Source organism: Choloepus didactylus, chromosome 3 (genome assembly GCF_015220235.1).
Source record: "Choloepus didactylus isolate mChoDid1 chromosome 3, mChoDid1.pri, whole genome shotgun sequence".
Taxonomy (NCBI): domain Eukaryota; kingdom Metazoa; phylum Chordata; class Mammalia; order Pilosa; family Megalonychidae; genus Choloepus; species Choloepus didactylus.
This window is the reverse complement of record NC_051309.1, coordinates 44,898,880-44,920,026: the sequence shown is the minus strand read 5'-3', so window position 1 is coordinate 44,920,026 and position 21,147 is coordinate 44,898,880. Positions and strand designations below refer to the sequence as shown.

Sequence of the window (21,147 nt, the reverse complement as noted above, 5' to 3'; positions counted from 1 at the left end):
AGACGTAATCAACTATTCCATTCTTTGTTTTTAAATCAACATCTTTAGAAAATAAAGAGTCAAATAAACCAATGTTACTTGTTACTCTCTGGATTTTTGTAAGCCCAACACTTTTTCTATGGGGAGTGCTCCCCATTCCAAAGGAACTGACTATTTTCTAGTTTTATGGAAAGTAAGACAAGAGCCATTTAGGAGTACTGTGACAATTAAGCCAAGCTGCTAGGTAAATACCCCAGCCCAGAAATGACTGACCACAAATACATGACTAGGAAGCCATCTAATCAAGGCAGCAAGAAGCTCATTCTTCACCTCCATTTAAAATAACCAAGAATCAGCAGAGACATGCCCTAAGGCAGACTAAATATCTCTATTTGCTCAGACAGAACAGTGATGCAATGGGAAAAGCAGGAAGTGGGGGTAAAAATGGAAACTCCAACAGGCTAGACAGATTCCAAACCCTCAGGCATGCACAAAGCCAGCCAGGCCAGTCACTGGCTCACAGAGCTAACCTGGCAAAGCGCTGTGCTGCTGGCATGACCTTGATTCCAGCTTGTTCGAGCCTTTTGCGCTTTTGGATTTCAGCAGAATCCCTGTCTCCAGGCTTGGGAGCTGGTGCCACCACGGCCCCGTCTGGAGGAAGCTGCTCCTTACCACCACCACTGGGCACCTCTAAGCCACCATCAGAAGGCTTCCCACCAAGGTCCATTTGGTCAATCGGCTCCTCTTCCCAAGGAGACCCCAATTCACTTCCCTCTTCCTCTATCGTTTCAGGATAGCTAGTGAGTTGGACAATACGGTTTACCAAACTAACAGGTCTGGGGACCAGACCACATGTCATCTCCCAGCCATTCATATATTACTTTTCACTTAAAAAAGGAAAAAGTTATAGCATGCAGTGTGATCCTGGTGAAGTGAAGAAATTAAATGCAGCCATTTGTTAATTAATATAGTGCATCACAATCTCAACATTAAGAGCTCTTCCAAACTTGATTTTGAAAGGCAAAAACTTTCTGCTAGAAAGGTGAAAGTCATTAGTTTCAATAGTTAAATTAAATAATTAGTTTCAATAATTAAAACTTCCAATAAAATGTTTATTCAATGGAAAATTATAGATAATAAAAATGGACTATTAGAAATAAATGCAACAGATTAACTAGAATTAGACTAGTCTGTAAATTTCTTTTATTGGATTAGGGTTCTTGAAGGCTGGGGCTGTGTCTTATTTCCTTTGTGTCCCCAATACCTAAAAAATAGCACTGAGTGCATAGTAGATGCTCAATAAGTACTTGCTGAATAAATGAATGAATAAATCAAAAACATAATTAGAAAGAAGGAAAACACTAGTTGTTTCTGGTTGCTTCTCTAGAGAGGTGAGAAATCAAATTTATCTTCCATTTACTATGACTGTTGCTACTCATGATTTGGAAGCATGTTCAATGTGTCTCTCACATACATACGTTTGCATCTAGATAAGAGCCTTTTTGTGTAAAGGTAAGAGTCTTTCTGTACAATTTAACAGGATTGGGAGTCTGCAGTTTCCCAGCAGGCATGGATGACAGACTTTCAGCTGTGTTCTCCATGTCCTGTCAATATAATTGAGTCTCAAAAGTCTGCTCATTAGGTAAGGATCTGTTGTATATTGCTATGTGCCAGGCATTGTTCTAGATGCCCTCACGAAGCTTATATTCTAGCATGACAAGCCATCTCCAACCTGCCTGACTCCACTTGTAATATTACATCAGAGTTCTAAAATGGTTATTTAACCTCACATGCAGGAGCTGTGCTTCCTATACCACATCCGCTCAAGCCAGAAAGGAAGCAGCAGAGCTCAGGCTCACCTGAAGGGCCTCTCCCCACCCAGGGGGGACGTGGCGGTGCTCCAGCTCTTCCGGTATTCCTCTCGCTCTGCTTTCTTCTTTCTCAGAGAAGCCGGGACATAGGCCGTCTGATTGCTTTTGTTGGGGAGGTATTGGTTAAAAGGCACTGCTGATTTCGGCTCACCATGGGAAGTCCGCCGGGCAGACATGTCATCCTTCTTCACGTCTGGCAGCTTCCGGTGTGGCAAGTCGGATTCAGAGTCACTTCCTCTCCCTAGGGAAGAGAGGAAGGGCACTGAAAAAGCGTGTGGGCCATCAGAGAAGTCCCCAATGGCAAGTGGGCATTAACAGGGACGTGGTTAAATCTGTGGGTTCCGAGGATTCTTTCCTTAAATTATTCACTTAACAAATCTAAAAAATTGGTCTAAATTAGTACACTCTGGGAAAAGCTCTCAATTCTAATCAGGAAAAAAAAATGCAAAATTAAAAAAATAAAATAGAGGTAAATTAACTGTATCTGGGAATTGCAATTAATACACTTGCCATAGAACTATACGTCTGCTAAGCTTCTCCAACTCTCAAAATAAAATACATATATAAACCAATGGAGTTTTTACAGAGCATGTGCCATGTGTCTTGCTTTGTGATAGATATTCTGACAAATAAGAATTATAAAAGATTTTGTTTTGATGTACCTTTAACCAACCCATGAAACATCTGGGGAATGTAAGTTATAATGAAGGAGAACAGACATATAAGAACAATAGGAATTCAGAAAAGTGATCAATAAGGGTTATACCAAGGGTTTGCTTTCCAGGAAGTAGTCTGAGTTACAATAAAGCATACTCCTCTACATGAGCATCTGTCCTTCTTCCCACAGCTGGAGGCAATCTTTCTTTCCTTCAAACCTTCTGATCTATTCTTTTTTTGTAGCACATTAGACTTTATGCCTTGTATTTTGAGAACAAGCGTTTTCTATTATTCACAGTACCAATCTTGGTGCTTTTGCACGTGGTGGGCAACCTCATGAATAAATGACTTGGTTTGGTTTAAAGAGGTCCTTAGGCAATGCAAAGAAATTCAATGCTATCAACATCAGCCTTTTGTGAGCAATTGCCCCAATAATCATATTGAATCCTTGTTTGCTGTGTCGCATCTCCCTAGAGCTCTAAGATCTATTAGAATGGAGCTATCACCCAAAACAAACACTGCTGCTATTGGTAGCTGCCATTTTAATGCTGGTTGAAAACTTTTAATCAATGCAAGAATTACAAGATTATTCAATTTATAGCAAATAGAAACACTTATTTATACTTGTGGAAAGAGTCTAAAACTAGGAGTCAAGAGAGACAGCAGCCTAACAAGGTGGGTAGTGAACAGGGTGATAAGTTTGACACACTTCATTTTGAGTTCTGGCACTCACAATGTGACTTCGCATATGTCACTTTACCACTTAAAGTCTCAGTTTCCCAATTGTAAAATGAGGATAAAGATACCACCTACTTCCTAGGGCTACTGGAAGGATTGAATATAATACATGTAAAACAATTAGTACAGTACTTGGCATAGAAAAAGTGCCCAATCAATGCTAGCTACTCTTCATGTCACAATTGTTCTGGAACTGTCAATAATGAGCTGTGGACTCCTAGGCCTGCCTCTAACAAATTGGACTGTGCTTTTCTGTAAAATAGGAATAAAATGATTTGTCCTCCTTTGAAGGAGAGCTAGAGATTAAATGATATAATGACTTTTTTTTAAATTAAATTCAGTTTTATTGAAATACATTCACACACCATACAATCATCCATGGTATACAATCCACTGTCTACAATATGATAACATAGTTATGCGTTCATCACCACAATCTATCTCTGAACATTTTCCTTACATCAGAAAGAACCAGAACAAGAATAAAAAATAAAAGTGAAAAAAGAACACCCAAATCATCCCCCCATTCCACCCCATTTGTCCTTTAGTTTTTATCCCCATTTTTCTACTCATCCATACACTAGATAAAGGGGGTGTGATCCACAAGGTCTTCACAATCACACTGTTACCCCTTGTAATCTACATTATTATATAATTGTCTTCAGGAGTCCAGACTGCTGGGTTGGAGTTTGGTAGTTTCAGGTATTTACTTCTAGCTATTCCAATACATTAAAACCTAAGAGGTGTTATCTACATAGTGCATAAGAATGTCCACCAGAGTTATAATGACTTTTAAAAGACTGTAAAAGTTAAAAAAAATTGACCATAAACAAGTTGTTCATTGTTGCAGATTAAATATTCAGTTTATGAAATATTCATGCCATTCACTTACAGCCTTCTTTCTGAAGTTTTGACCATTTCATTACTTGTTCATATTTGATCTGTAATGTAACCCAAGTTTTTTAGCACATATATCTATCTCAGTGTTAAGGTAAAATGTTTAGAACCCCTGTGAATTGCTTTTATAAGCAAATATTAAAACTACCTTACCTTTCCATTTGGCAAAGTTCTTAGCCTAGGTTTCCCCATTTGATATTATCCCCATTTTATGAAGGTGGAATCCAAGGCACAGAGAGTTCCAAGGAGCCCTTGCTCCATGGCTGGTGAGTGACAGCTCTGGGACTCCAATTTCTATTCTCCAGACTCCCAGCCCAAGGCTCTTTTCTCCGTGATGCACTTCTCTTGGAAAAAGGATGCTTAAAGCATCCTGACTCACAGAAAGCACTGCACTTTGTAGAATAAATGAATGAACTAAAAAAACAAAGATTCTTCAATCGACTGTGAAGGTTCAGTAATGGATTAGAGTTTTCTTAGGGCTCTCAATTCTAAAGTCCTAAAATCTATGAACCTTATTTCTGTACAATTTCTGAAATACATTATCTATAATTCACTGTGTGAAAGTTTCAAAACATATTGTTTAACACATAAACAGATCACCTTTTTTTTTTCATATTCCTCTTTGATAAAAATGTAACAGACACTTCAAGAAATTTTAATGAACAAATGCCCCAAGGCAGAGTGACTCAGTTGCAAGAACTGTAGCTTTATGATCTTATAGGCCAGGGTGTAATTTCAGCTGCTCCACCACCTACTAGCTGTGTGGTGCTGGGAAACTCAATTAAACCCCTCTGTTCATTAGGCTCCTTAGGAAAAATGGCAATGCTAACACTACTTTTGTAGGTTGTCATGAGGATTCAGTGAGATGGCATAGAGCACTTAGGAAGTGGCTGGCATGGTATACCCTCAGTAAATGTTAGATCCTCCCTCTAAGGTCAGGGACTTCAAAAGCTTTTGACTTGATTTCCTCCTGCAAATGTAGAAAGATGCTAGGGTGGCTTCTCTATTAATGCCCAAAGTTTGGAAAATGCTACACAGCACATGATGATGGTGTTATTTTAAAGCCTGACCCTTCTTTTCCATGGGGCTACATTTTTCTCCCTTCCAGCAACTAGGGATTTTCCTTTTTTAAATGTATTTTTGCCACACATATCCCCAACCCCTTTGTGTCTTTAATCTTCCCCTAACTTTAATTTCTCTCATTCATTTCTCTCCCTTAACTTGTCTTTTATACAAAAGAGAAAAATATTCATCTAATGCAATGCATCATTTTTATAAAATATATTCTTAATTTTAAAAGCATCTGAAAGGAAAATTTTTGTATTGCCTCTGAAAAGAAGCCCATTAAGTCATCTTTAAGAGGCCTCACAAAGGATGCTTGTGAATGTGGGAGAAGAACTGGGCACCTGTCTAGCAAGACGGAATGGCTCAGTCAACCCAGGGAATCCACAGCATCGCAAATGTCCCTGCCAGGTAGCTTTCATGTCTGAGCCATGTAATCAGGGCACCTCTGATGTGTGTGGCCCTTGATTTTCTTTATTACATGGGCCAGTGGACCTCAATAATAATCAAATGAAAGCTCTCCATTTTAACCCAATATGGAGTCTGGAGCATGTCATGGTAAGACTTTCTCTAACTGATTGTGAGTCCCAGGAAATAAATTTCCAAGACATAACAAAATACTCTTCCAATTTGCAAATATTTATTAGGACTAGTGATCTCTTTGATTATCATCACTTTAAAAAAACCTACTGTAGACTCTTGTGAAAGTCAATATCTATCTGGCTAAAATTATGCTACTTTTTTTTCTTTTAGACAGATTAAAAAAGATATTGTTTTTCTTTAAAAACCTCATTAGTTCTTGATTAATGTACAACCACATGAGCCTTAACTTATCAGTTGATTGGTGAAATCTGTGTGTAAGATGCCCTTTCATGGATGCTGTTTTGTGGAACTCAATTTAATGTTATTCTCTAGATGGAGACAGCATTTATAAAAAGACACTATCATATCAATCTTAACTGCTGCAAACTAAGTTGTTCTTCAATATATATTATATATCTATACAATATTAGTAATCACCAATTCAGACCCCTTCAAGATGTGGCTCAGTATGAACTCTGACCCTTCAAAGCTGGTGACACAATAAATTAAGGATCCACATCACCAGTGATAAAAACGTGCGAACAAAATCTAATAATTTTTTTACAAAAGCAATCCAAAATAAGATGGACTAAATACTTCAGCCAAGATATGTTTCATATATGTAAATCTATTTTTTGGTTATGCTAAAACCTAACTAGATCATGGACTGGTATTGTAACTTCCAATACCGTGGTTGGTATTTAAGACGTCATATGAAATTTTAGAAATGTTTTACAAATGGTTCACAATGGGCCGTGGAATTCTTTAGAAGTCAAGTACTATGTGGTTTCCTATGTCGGAAAGTTTAAGTACTAAAGAAAAGCATCAGTTCAGTCATTCTAGAATAAAAATATCTTAGGCATAGAGAGAGAAGTATGGGTAAGTTAAGCTTAAGAGCACAAGTTTTGGTCTCATACTTTTTGATTCTAATGCTATTTTGCTATATAGTGACGGTGACTTTTTGCCACTTAAAAATGTTGGGACGATTACTTACCCCTCTAACGCTCATCTGCAAAATAAGGATAAGAAAGAGTGTTTCATAGCCCTGTGGTAGGACTAAATGAGGTACTGTATGTATGAGCAGCTCTAGGCTCTGGGTGAGGACTAAATGTGATACTCTGTGTAAAGTGATTAATTCAGTAACCAGACACATTAAATACTCAATCCACAGACAAAACTTTATAGCTGAAAGGGATCTTTTTGCTATAAAAGATAATTTGGGTCTCAGGAAGTAGATTTCGATCTCTAGAAATATTAGCATCCATCAGCAATACAAAAATAATAGAAACAAAAAAATTCCCCACCAGCCTTAGTATCTTTCTGCAAGTTTATACATGCAGAGTCAAGCCATCTTTCCTTCATAAAAGCCCAAAAGATTCAAGGTATGTATGGCAAATAGCTTCAGAAAAACATGCAGTAAATTTATATCAGGTTACATGATCATACATTTTTGTAAGGAAAAAAATGATCATTCCTTACAGGTGATATAAAATCAAGTGTTTGCATGGATTGTACAGTATGCAAATATATCTCAATAAAATTGCATTTAAAAAAATCAACTGGATTTAAATCAAGCTCAGCCTCAGAACAAACACAAACTGCCGGGGTGTGTTCTACACCTTAAAGGCCACCTGTGTGGCTCCAGTCAACCTGTCAGGTTATCATAAATATCAGAGACTGCTAAAAACTGAGCCAATTAAAGTTCCACCATCCTAGGCCTCGGATCTTTCCCAATCGTGTGGAGCAAGTTTCTAGTTCGCTGGACGTCCATCTATTTTCACTAATACAGTGTGGTACTCAAGCGTTTCCCCTCCTCATACCTGGAGGATATAAACCTTCAGCACAGTTTATGAGTTAATGGTCTGTACAGCATCTTGCTTCACTGAGCGCAAGGGAGGGATGAGGTAACACATTTTCCAATTAAATATATGCTCGCAGAGTCCATGCTTAACAAGACTGCTGGCAGAGACAACCAGCATGTTTAAGGACCATGAAAAGCAACATTAAGAAACTTCTCTTCTACCAGTTTCTAGAGTTACCAGGTCCCGGGAAGGTGGATACGGAGCCCGACTTCCTAGAGCCCAACCATCCCTCCGCCGGTGACAGGGCAGCCCGTGTCAACGTTTAATTCCAAGAAGTGCAGTTTACGAAGCCCCCAACCTACCATCGCTGCTTCCCCTGAGGACTACATCGGGGGAAGGCGTCTGCCGGGAACGGGAGCCAAAGGAATCCAGGCTGTCGAAGGAATCATCCCTGCCGTGCCGGGGAGGGGAGAGGGAGTCGCTGCGCTCGGAATCCCAGCAGTCGATGTAGCCGCTGTCGCGGATATTTCGCTTAGGACTCTCAATGTCATCAGCCTCCTGCCCAAAAGCAAAACAAAAAGGATTACAGACATTATTGCAACAAAGCGCCAGCCACGTCTAGCAAGGGTTGTGGTCTACAGAAAAATTCCCGCATAATGCATGAGTTTGGAAAGTTTATAGCAATCAGTTATAAGATCAATAATTATATCCAAGTCATCCTTCCATTCTCCCACTCTTCCCTGTAGCAACATTCCCAATATCACATACAACATTAAAAAAAAAAATCCTCAAGTCATTACTGCTGCACAGTGTGTGTGTGTGTGTGTGTGTGTGTGTGTTTTAAAAAAGCAATCAAAAGAATTAAGAATAAGGGATCATAAAGTTTGGATTCACAAAAAGACAATGACAGATAAAAACAAAAATGAAATCCTTAACCTTGACCCTTCTTTCAGAATCCATAACTGCATGTCTATTCTGCGAATGAGCCCCTAGTTTAGCTGTGCAACTGCTCCTGTCTGTGCTCTCTGGCAAATGCACACAGCATTTGTTTTTGCAGCAGAATCAGTTCCCGTAAAATCCTGGAGCAGCATGCTTCCATCTCCTTCTACCTTGAAGGGAAATTCCTGCTCTGAAAGGGAGCTAGCTGTCTTTCTGAGGCAAAAAGTTAAAAAAAAAAAAAAAAAAAAAAAAAAAAAGGCAATGAAAAATATGCAAAATGCTTTTCCTGCTGTCTCAGAAGAATCCAGGCATGCTCTCTGCTCTCGGCCAGCTCTTGGCGCTAAGGGAGCTGGAAGCACTTGTGGCTGACCCACATGTTCAGAGCAGTGAGAACAATGGCTGTCTTTGACAGCCTGTGATTATACATTCTTTCCAGCACAAGCAGCACATACTAAAACACTGAAACTCCAGCAGAAGAAAGGTCAGTCAAAGCCATCCTCACCCTCATATTATAATAAAAGCCTTGTTCCCACCAGAGTCTTAGCATTAATTATAATAACTCCAGGTTGAGGAAAACAAAAATAACTCTGGTCACTCAAAGATAAACCTCAATTTAATCTCTCCCAGACTGTGGCTTAAAAGCAGGGTTGTGGATGACATGGGCAGAGGGGCATGTTCTCGTCTGAATAAACTGGAACATCAAACCGTGTATTTCCTGGCATGTTCAGGAAGGTCTGTTCCCTCCATATTCCCAATAGAAAGGAAAAAGAAATAGATATTGTCCAGGTTAGAAATTTTGAAAATGGATTTAAACTGCTTAATGTGCCCAACTGGAGTCAATGCCTTTGTACAAAGTACCTATGCTGGTTGCTTTTATCAGTTATATTCCGATCCTCTGATTTACTCCCCAGCAGGAGGCATTTTGGGGGAATGAGTGAGTGGCTGTAATTCGGAAGGCACTCACAAGTTTGCATGAAGAGAAAGGAGTGGATGAGAAGAGAAGGGGTAGGCTGAAATCAAGCACCCTGAGGCAGGCACCACACAGAGGATATGATCAGCACCCTTGAAGAATAAATTGTCATATTGCCTGGGTGAGTGCAGCTAACCTGATGCTCCAGAAGAAGGCTGAAATTCCAGTTATGGAAATTAAGGTAGTTTACTTGTAGGTCAAAAGTTAAACAGGACTTGAACATAAAAAGGGAGAACCCATGACTCAACAAAAAGTATACATGTAAGTTGAATATGATTTCTTATTTAGTTTCTTTGGAAATTCAACAAAGTATCTTGGATTATTTATCTAATGAGAATAGGCAAAATGGCTTAAAAATGCAAGTCACTTTAACTGAGCACTTACTATGTGTCTGGGGCTGTTTTTGATGCTGTTTGTACATTATATTACTTAATCCTCACAACTATCTAGTGATGTGGTTATCATTATTCCTATTTTATAGATAAGAAAAATGAGGCTCAGAGAGGTTAAGTGACTTGACTGAGATGACACAGTAAATGGCACAGCTGGGATTCCAACGCAGGACTCTGTCTCCAAATCCCAAATGGTAAAACATGAAAATGTCCAATCATGGTTGGTACAGTTACAGCTGCCACCATCAGCATCACCTCCTCCACTGCTGGACAATTACTGCCTTCTTACTCTGTGGATGATGCTATCCTGGGTACTGTCCCTTAGTGAAATGCTGATTGTGCCTAAGTCACCAAACTAACTGTAAATAATGCAACAGGGTTCATGATACTGTTTAAGAGCCTGGTCTCCAAAGCCAACTGACTGGGGTTAAATCCTGACCACCCCACTTACCACATGTACAGAAATAACCTTAGATGAGTTATTTCACCCTTCCAAACCTCAGTTTTCTCATCTGTAAACAGCGCTAATAATAGTAACTACCTCACAGGGTTGCTGGGAGGATTAAATGTATTAATAGATGGAAAGCATTCAGAAATATGCCTGATGTGAAATAAGTGCTCTGAAAGCATTAGCTATGGTTATAATTACTATTATGTATTCACTCAGGTATGCAAATGTCAATATATAAATCTTACAAAATTTATCAATGCAACTAGAGACATGGAGTTATATACACACTGATGCTCTTCTATCTCCTCCTCCATTTATATCACATATCTAGATGCCTTGAGCCTAATCTGGGAGGGCAGACCCCCAGGGAGCTGGGCCACTGGTCACATCTAGAATGATCACAGTTACAAGCTGCTTGGCACAACATTACAAAACTGGATTTTTAAGGAAATAACATCAGAAAGGCCAAGAGTTTTCCCCACTCCCACCCTACAAACCATAGGAGAATAGAAAGAAGAAAGAGAAAGTCAACGCTTTTCTTGGAGCTTCAGCTGCTTTCTCACAGTTAGTTATAAGGAAGAAAAACAGAAAGTTTGTTATGTTCATGACTGCATAGAAAGCCAAGAACAAATCTGTGGGTCAAGGGCAAGAGCTGGAACCTGAATGGCAGGGCCAGTTTGAAAAGTGAAAGCCAGGCCACCCGCAGCCAAGCTGACTGATCCCCCAGGAACCTTAGGGTGAGAAGAGAGGCTGGTTCTTCAGTCAAAAATAAAAGTGTGGACATCAGCTGCGTGGACAATCTTACTGGCTTCTATAAAATCAACTTACTGTGTTTTTCGGTCATATACCAACACGAAGGCTAGCACAGAATCATTTCCTTTCTTGGGGTCTAATTATCTTGTCTGTGCCTTTTTTTGTTTTCTTCCTAGGAACCCAGTGGCTTTCTGTCTTCAACAGAGAACTCCAGAGAAGGGAAAGAAGGTTTCACCCAGTTCACTGTGCTGTTAGTTGTACTAGTAAATGTGTGTTAATGAAGGGGTGAGAACTACCAGCTTCCAGGAAAGTGCTGGCTTATTTCACTTGCCTGTCCCCTTCCTGTCCCGCTTTGTCAGAGACAATGAGAACTAGCTAGGGTTAGTGGATGACTCGTAGTATCTGAGAAACTCCAGATGCCTCGGTTTTACCACGCCACGTTTTGTTTCCTTTGTGATCTACAGGGTGTCTTAGGGTTGAACACCCATTCTCCACACACTGCACTCTTTTTATGGAAGCTATTCCTTCCATAAATATTTACTGAGCACCTTCTATGTGGCAGGCACTGCTCCAGTGCTGGGGACACATTATACATAACTGAAAAATACCCTGTCCTCACGGACCTCCTGTTCCAGTAGAGGAGATGAAAAACAAACAGGAAAACATATAAATGCATTACAAAGCTGGATAAGTATAAGTATGATGAAAAGATAAGGGAGATGAAGTGAACAGGAGTTGATGAAGGTTGCTACTTTAGGCAGAGATCTTGGGTTTGTTTGCCCATCAGGCTCCAGCTCTTTATCCCTTCTGGTAACACCCCTCACCTCCTGAAACAGGAGTGGGTTGGGCCAATCATGGTACCCCTTGTCCCTGGTCATAGTGATTGGTTAAGGATGAGAAATGTAACCCACACAGGGCTACAGTAAAACTCCAGGATTTGTTTTACAGCTGGGGCCAGGGCCTTTCTGGGCAAGGAACTAGAAGCAGATAAAGCTGGGGATGCTGTTGACGACTTTCCCTGCTATGACTGAATGTTTGTCTGCAGGAAGAGAGAATGAATTCAAGGAAAAATAAGGATAAATGAGAGAAAGAAAGAGGGGGAGAGACTTAAACTGTTGAATTTCCAGTTCTAGACCTTACAGTCCCCAAGGTCACTCTAGTACTCCCTTGAATCTTATTATCCTCTTAATAAATCTCTTTTGTGCTACCTGTATCCTCTTTTTTGGAAGACCTTCCCTGACACATCCAGGCCCAGTGAAATGCCATTGCTACTATGCTTTCTGACTGGGGGTGGGGTTTAAATTTTGCAACAGCAACAATTTACAAGTAGCTACTAGGTACCAAACATGATGCTAAGTGTCATCTGGATTAATAGCACTAAAGTTGCACTATAGTTAATAGTTTCTATGCACATTTCTCCTACTAGAAAAATGAATACAAAAATGTCTGCTATCATCCATCATGGAAGAAATCATTTTAATTTCAAATTTATTTCGGCCTGTATATGTACAGAAGAGATTCTAATTAGCCCTCATTTTCTATTCTTCACTTTTCCTTCAAAAAACCACCCACAAGGTTTCGCTGGGATAAAAATCTACTTTTCCCAAGTCCATCCTTGCAAGCAGGTGTGAATATATGAACAAGTTCAGGTTGATGAGATGTAAGAGGAGGTGTAGAGTAGGACTTCCCAGAAGTATGTTTAAAGGGAGGGCACAGGTCCTTCTTCACCCCATTCTTTCTTTCTCATGGCTCAAATATGGATGTGATACCTAAAGCCTGAGCAGCCATCTTGGACCATAAGATTAGAGCAATGGGTTAAGGATGCTGGAGTGAAAAACAGAAGGATCTTGGGCCTCTGAGGATTATGGAACTCCCAAACCAGCCTGGACTTTTTACCTCCAGATCTCATTTATGTGCATGAGAAATAAAATTCTATCTCATTTAAGCCACTGTTATTTTGAGTTTTCTGTATTTCCCAGCTGAACCCAATCCTAACTGATAAAATGGAGTATCATATACTACAGATAAAACTACTATCTACAGGTGCTTGGACAGACCAGTGAAGTTCGGGTTGTTTACTTTCTACTTTACATAGAGATATGGAAAAACCATCGCTGGCCATTTTAGTTTAAAATCATGCTTTGTCCAGTAATGCTAGCTACTCCATTGTGTATGATGTTGCCTACTTCATCAAAAAGGGTAATGGCAGTTGACAAAAACAAGTCATGGCAGTTGAGGGTAACTCACTGTCTCAGTAGAAAATGAGGCTAAGCAAGTTGAAGGAACCAATAACCTGCTCAGAGTATAGGGGAGCTGGATGAGTAAGTAAGAAATGTCCACAATGAGAGCAGTCAGATTCCAACAGGATCCAATGGGATAACTGTGAGGCGGAACTTTTAAATAGTCCCAAAAGATGGCCCACCAACATCTGCCATTATTCAAGTCCAGATTAAATATAAAAACAATAAACATTTAGACTTCAAAAATTCAGATTGGAAATTTCCTTTGTACATTCTCTAAGAAGAGAGTCAGATGAAAAATTAAATGGCAAATAAGAGTTCAGACTAAGAAACAATGTGTTGTCTTTGAGTGTGTGTATTTATTTTTTAAGGAATTTAGCTTAAAGGACTTTGTTTATATATGTTACAACCAATTTGAAAGCCTTGTCCGTTTATAAATATTTGAGCCCAATAGGCTCTAGGCAATTGTGGAGAACTGGTAGGATTATTAGCTTTAACTCAAGGAAAGAAGAACAAATTATTAGAAAGTTGGAGCAAATTCTTACTTTCAGTATTAAAAGAAGAAAAATGTAAAACATTGACTGTCTCTCAATGAGGTCTCATTAGTTCACTTATTTTGCATAATAGAGAAATGAGAAAGAGAAAGACCTTAAATATTTGAGCTACAATTTGGACCCTATCCAAAACACATGGATGCTACTGCTTACAAATGAGCCTTATCTATTCATTAAACTTAGTCGGTGGGGCTTCTCCCAGGTAATACTATACACCAGTACTCACAGGAGTTTTGGTATATTTTTGAATCATAAAAAGAAATAAACAGAGACACAAAGAATTCCACTGTTTCTTTTACAAATTCCAACCTTAGGTAAGTCTCTCCCAAATAAATATAAACAAACAAAGTCTTTAATATTGCAAAACAAAATGTTTTCCGAATTTCCAGGTCATCCAAATACAATAGCCCTAAAGTACACAGTCTCAGAAGAGAATGCTTCTAATGTATCAGAGCTTGTCCAGGATGGATGCTTAGGAAAGAGCTTGGCTGGCATAACCTCACCCACAGCAAGGCTCTAACGGGTGAGCAAAATGACCTTTAGGATGAAAGTGCAGAGCAAGTCTTCACTTTTGTAGAATACTGCATTGTTTCATTCAAGCATTATTCCCCCAAGAAAACAAGCACTGTGTTCTTTGGCATTCAAAGCCATATACTTATAGAATGAGGCTAAAGAATGGGGAGCAGTTGCTTAATATGTGCAGAATGGTTAATGAGGTTGAACTTAAACATTTGGAAATGGATAGAGGGGATGGTAGCACATTATTGTAAGAATAATTAACAGTGCTGAATGGTGTGTGAATGTGGTAGAAAGGGGGAGTTTAGAGTCACGTATGTCACTAGAAGGAAAGTTGAAGGTTAAAACATGGGAATGTATAACATGATGAATCTTGTGGTAGATAATGTCTGTAATTAACTGTAAAAATATAAAAAAGTTCTTTCGTGAACTAGAGCAGATGTACAACACTATTATAAGAAGTTAATAATAGAGGGGCATATGGGAAAAATAAACCTGTTGCAAACTATGGACTATAGGTAACAGTAATATTTTAATATTCTTTCAACAATAGTAACAAATGCGCCACACCAATACTATGGGTCAATATGGGGAGGGCGGGGGATAGGGGGTATGGAAGAGTCGGGTTTTCTTTCTTATTTTAATTTTTTTTCTGGAGTAATGAAAATGTTCTAAAATTGGTCACGGGGATTTATGCACAACTATGTGATGATACTGTGAGCCAGTGATTGTATACTTGGGATGGTTTGTATGGTGTGTGAATATATCTCAATAAAATTGCATTAAAAAAGCCATACGCTGACAAATTGAATTTGCCCTTTTAGAATTAAAATTGGGTAGAGCTCAGATCTCCCATTCTTCAAAGGGTATAAAAGTTCAGGTAGTAGTGGGATGCATGAGATAAAGAAGTCATTGGTAAGGCAAGTGGTAGTGTCCCTGAGTGCACGGTATCTATGGCTTATGCAATCCCACCAAGGGGAACCAGAGTGATCTTAAAAGTGAACAAATGTGTTGCTTTCCTCCCTTCTCTAAACCTCATGGGATAAAGAAGAAATCCAGGTTACCTTTCTCATCTGAGCCAATAATCCCTCGAACTCCTTCAAGTTCAGCGTAGTTCCACTATAGGACGCACAGCTATTTGCTGCTTTTCCCAGCCAGTAAATGGTAACTAATACCTGTGGAACAAAACAATGCACAAGAGCAGGAGATTTTGCCCTCAAGAATTACTCTTAAACTAAGGAATCAATAATGCTCCACTAACAGGAAAGCAGGAAGGAGAGAATGTCCAATACTGATTTACAAAAACCACCATCCATGAGGTATCCATTAAGTATAAAATCATTTTAATAAGAACCCAATGCTGTATCAGTCAACACAAGCATGATTCAGTAGTTAAAATGACTCCAGTTTTAGGAAAAGTTAGATTGTGAGGAAGTGATCTATAAGACAGTAAGAAGGAAAAACAAATCCTCTAATACTAGTTTCATGTAACAGTTTCACAGTTAAGCAGCACAAATTTCAGAAACTCTTTGGAGGCTTTACTCAGAGAAGCAACGAAAACAGACAGTCAATTCCTTTTGAGAGAGGTGCTTTTGAAAGTCTATAATTTCTACTTGCGGGCACATAGAATTATGCTAAGATCAATGGCAAAAATCCCAAAGGAGTGATAAAGGTTAGTTAGGGATTCCAAGCATAGAATCAACATGATGACATCTAACTAAATCAGTAGAAAGCAATGCACTGAAGAATACCATTCAGAGGAACCTAGCTTTGGGTGATGGACTCTCATTAATCTGAGATGGGAAATTTTTAGCCTTGGCAGGGTTGCACCCACTGAAACAACCTTGGATGTTTAAAAATATCTGTGAGTACTTATGGTCTGAAGCTATAGTCCTCAGTTAATTTTGTTCTGCAAAATTTTGTTCTGCAAAAGCAAACTGTCCACAAAAGCAAATGCTCTTTATTTTGACTTTTCCTTATAACCCAGCAGGGGTCAGCCAACTGACTAAATTATAGGGGTCTGAAGCCTATGTAAAAGTCAAGGCTATTATTTCACTTTCACATTCTTACTGTTTCAGCCAGGCTGGGGAGCACTTACTGTGCCTCCCTCCACTTACTAAGCCAGAAAATGCTGTGGACAACACAATATGTACACATGGTTCCAGATGGCAGTAGGCCCAATATATGTGTATCAAGGCCATGAAGAGATTTGGTTTTTTACCTCTGTGGGAAAACTTCATGAATCCTTCAAAACTATAAGACTTTTTTTTTTAACTGATTGCTTACAAATAAATTTCCAGAGAACAGACTATTCCAAATACCAGAACTTAACTATGACCATAAAATAACAAATGTGTGTTAAGAGACTAAGGCTAACTTGAAAGGTATAATGGGAGAATGAAAGATGGAATTGTGTCATTTTCTTAGATTATGGGTTTTCTGATTTGTTTAAAATTGTATGAAAAATATGGTGTATATCTCTAGTTTTATAGAGGAGGTAAAAGAAAATAAGAAAGAGAATGTGAATCAAATATAATAGCACCCTGGAAATTAAAACAAAATAAAACAAAGAAAAAATAAAAAGAAATCACAGCCAAATTTTCTATTTTATATATGGTCATTTTATACAATGTCATTTCTTATATTCTTCAATTTAAATTTAAAATAAAAGAGCACTAAAATACTTACATTTTGAAAATAGGATCTAACTACAAAATGTTAATTTTGGATAATATTATAAAAACTCAAAGATTAAAAGGAAAACAAAATACAAAAATGACAGGGCCATAACAATTAACACTGTTCATATAATGCCAGTCTTTCACCTAAAACAATTTGCCCAACTGCCTAATTTAATAATCCCATCTGTGCCTACCCACGGAAAGGGACTAATGTTTGTGTTGAGACAGATCATTTTGTGTTTAAGAAACCAAATCTCAAACACAGCACAAGCTTTCATTTGTTTATTTCTGAATTAAGTACTTACCTAATTAAAAAGACCCCCCCATCTACTATTTTTAGTTCCAACACACCATTAGTTATTCCATCAGAGACACAAATACTTGTTTTCTAAGGACTCTCCAGCAAGGCATATGAAACCACACAAGGCATTGAACTTAGGATCTAAAATTTAAACTTGAGCCATCAAAGTCAGAAAGATAAAAGTTTGGAAAGTAAATGTAAAACACTTACATTTTTCAGCTTCCTACTATAATCAAGGCTCCTAGTTACAGGAAAAGGAAAAGAAAACATATCAGAATAGCAGGTTCTTCACTATAGATCTTACCTTAAACCTCTCTAAGATGTACTTGAAGCTAACAAATACAATGAAATCAGGAGAACATATTATTTTTTAAGGTCTGTGGTTGATGATTTCAGGTACTGAATAAAATTATTTAGGAAACAAAATGTACAAGGACAATGTGGGATTGAAGTCCCACACTGCACCATGGAAAGACGAATGCTTTGTAATGTCTGGAAAATGAAGAATTCTGTTTAAAACTGAGACTGTTTATATTTGTACTCTCAAAACTTAACTGTTAAAATGAGATTCTGCCTTGATTATAGACCACTGTCAAACTGAAATCTGACTGCATCTTCTTAATGCAACTACTTTAAACAAAGATTTGAAATCTTACTTAATTAAATGGACCTGAAAATACATGTGCAAGAAGCACTACTATCCAAATATTTGTTCTTTCCTGCTATGGACCTAAGCTAGTACTGGGAATTTCAAGCAGGCAAATATGCATGCATGTCTGTTTGAATATACACATGTGCATTCTCAAATATACAGAAATGTGTATTCCCAAACTATACACCAAAAAAAGCTGTTTTGTGGTACCTTCTAAATAGTCATACACTGAAATATAAGAAATTCTCCAAAAATTTTCCAAGGTTTCCTAGACATGTCAACAGACAACTATGAGGTAAAACAACCGTTGTGTTTCTTTTTCTATAGTAACTTCATTAGGAGAGTTGGGGAAATATAAATCTATTATGTGAACCAGTCAAAAATTCCTTCAAGTATTTAGACCATGATTACTTTGTTGCAACATATCCTGACCCAAAGTACCTGTTTATAAACAGAAGAACAATTTTAAGTCAATTGAGTTTTGAGGGAATAGATAACAACAGTACAATAAGGAAATGGACCAATAAGCAGAGACTTGAACTGCAAGAAGCATTGGCCCAATTTGGATTTGAGTTAGAGAATCTCTTGATGTTTCTCCTTTTTAATGGGAAAAAAGTATGCCATTATCTAATTAGCTATCTGCTAGAATATTTTAATTCAATAAAAAAAGATAAAAACAAAATATCAGATTTTGAAATTTTTATGAAAAACAAGAATAGAGGACATAACATTCTTCTGTATTGATAATAATGTTCCATTGACTAAAATTGTGGCCCAGTTCTACAAATAATACTTGGCACATAGTAGGAGCTCACAAAATCTTTGTCAAGTGATTTCCATGTAACAACCACATTACATGAAGACATTTCCAAATTTTTACAGAGATGTATTCAGGAGCAATCCAAAGCCTTTCCACTTTTTCATCCAATTCCTTTGATTTTCCTGGAATGATATTTTCTGTGTGCCCTTCTGGATTACACTTTCATATCCCATTGAGGTTGTCTGGAATCCATTACAGGTAGAGTTCATTAAATTACACATGCAGTAATTATTTGCACGTTTTCGCCTCTTTGGGGTGGGGGGTTCTCAAGTTACTTCTCAAAAATTAAAAAAAAAAAATACACACACACAAAAAAAACCGTAGGAAAAATTACCTACAATGAAAGTGCTGAACTAAAGAGTATTTTCAAAAGACAATTTCAGAAAAGCACCAACATTTCTCCTGTGAGATCTACCCCTGCACTTTATTGCTTGCACTATGGATTGGTGTCAGTGGAATATTCTCCATCTTTGCTGACATTCTGCTCAACTCTCAGAGGGGAACATGGAAAAATATAGCAGTTTTACTTTAATCTACCAGTGCTTTAAAATCTCCGTGTCACCAATGTCCCCTGTACAGTGCTAGACTATGCTAGCATCACTTACAAAAAAGTTGTGAAGCAGATAGCTTATTCCATGCCCAACTCCTCACTAAAACTAGAAACAACTTTTTAAACACTGAATGAAGATATGGCATAATTTTTATATTAAAGTATAACAGCCTATAATGCTGTGGACCACCCCCCCTTCTCGCATTCCTCCTTGCTCATTATCTTCAACCACTCTGGCTGCTTTTCTTTTTCTTTTAAACATCAAGCTGGTTCCACTCCTCCAGCTGTTCTTGCTCAGCCTGGAACACCCTACAGACCTTTGCATGGCTGGTTCCTGCTTTCTATTCACATCTCAGGCCTCAGATCAAGGGCCACCTTTCCAGAGAAGTCTTCTCTGACCACGCCTGGCCTGGTCAGCATCTTTCACATCACTCTATTTTCTTTTCTTTTCAGTACTTATTATGCCCTGCAATTATCTTCTTTATATATTTTCTTCTCATTTCTTCACAGTGGAGCATACATTCCATGTGAGCAGGGAACCTTGGTTATCTTGTTCATTCTGCTTCTCTAATGACTGGAATGTGTCTAACACATCGTGGTGGTTTGGAGCTGTATGTACCCCAATAAACATGTTCTTAAATCTAATCCATTCCTGGAGTGTGAACCCATTTTGATGAGGTTACTTCAGAAAAGGTATGGACTAGCCCAATAACGATAAGTTTTAATCCTGTTACTGGAGTCCTTTATAAGGGGAATGAAATTCAGACAGAAAAAGAGAAAGCCATGAGAAGCAAGAAGCTGAAAATCACAGAACCTGGAAGAGAATGGAGAGGTCAGGAGAGGCAGCCATGTGCCCTGCCATGTGACAGAGGAGCCAAGGATCACCAGCAGCCAGCCCAGGATGCCAGTCTTCAGGAAGAAAGCATCATCTTAACAACATCTTGATTTGGACTTTCTTTCAGCCTCAAAACCATGAGCAAATAAATTCCCATAGTCTAACTTGAGCCATTTTGTGATGTTAGCTTCAGCAGTACCCCCAAATTAAAACACATACAGTAACTGCTCAGTAAATATTTGTTGAATGAATGAGTGAAAAATGGCAGGGACATGGGGGAAGGTGATGGAAAAGTATTGCCCAAAGAAAATAATAATGCTCAAGTAAAGGAAGAAAGTAAAAGGGAAGAAAATAGGAAAAAGAAAAACAAAAGGGAAGATTGATAGAAAGACAGGATAAAGAGGGGAAAGAAAGCACAGGGAAGTAAAGGGGACAGAGAAAAGAAGAAGAGACAAAAATAGAGAGAAAGGACCAAGAAAAGAAGGACAAAAGGAAGATGCTTCCATAATTAGAAGAAACTATGTCCCTGTTTGACTTTTCCCCTGATGGGTTGCTTTCTTTACCTTTGCACTGAAGTCACCTTCTTAGATGCTCATTGTCACATCTCAGGTATGCATTTAGCAAGCTTTAATGAGAGTAATACCTAAGAGAACATTCTGTCTAATTGCATTTTATAGATGAAGACACAGGAGCCTACTGAGGCAAAGGAATTTGCCTAAGATGACAGATCCTGAAAAGCAGCAGATCCAGGGCTAGAACTCAGATTTCCTGAGAGCCAGTTTGTTGTAGATAAGCAATAAAGTGACATGACTTCTGAATTTCTAAAATTTACTGGTCTCAAAATTCTCCTGGTTTAGTAACATGCTGATTTTAAGGGACTCTTAAAAAAAACAAACAAACAAAAA

General features: G+C 38.3%; 1 protein-coding gene across 19 annotated transcripts in view; it reads right to left on the bottom strand.

Moving 5' to 3' along the window:
* The window catches only part of LIMCH1 (LIM and calponin homology domains 1), a 354,085-nt gene that overhangs the window by 79,405 nt on the left and 253,533 nt on the right, over window positions 1–21,147 (bottom strand). For 12 of the 19 annotated variants that reach the window (XM_037829692.1, XM_037829674.1, XM_037829678.1 and 9 more), the window contains 5 exons: window positions 17,596–17,626; window positions 15,468–15,578; window positions 7,951–8,146; window positions 1,839–2,091; window positions 510–776 (listed from right to left, as the gene is read on the bottom strand). In XM_037829692.1, the coding sequence (XP_037685620.1) occupies window positions 510–776; window positions 1,839–2,091; window positions 7,951–8,146; window positions 15,468–15,578; window positions 17,596–17,626 (858 nt within the window). The remainder of the gene's footprint in view (window positions 1–509; window positions 777–1,838; window positions 2,092–7,950; window positions 8,147–15,467; window positions 15,579–17,595; window positions 17,627–21,147) is intronic. The other 7 variants (XM_037829683.1, XM_037829685.1, XM_037829688.1 and 4 more) reach the window with 1 other exon arrangement.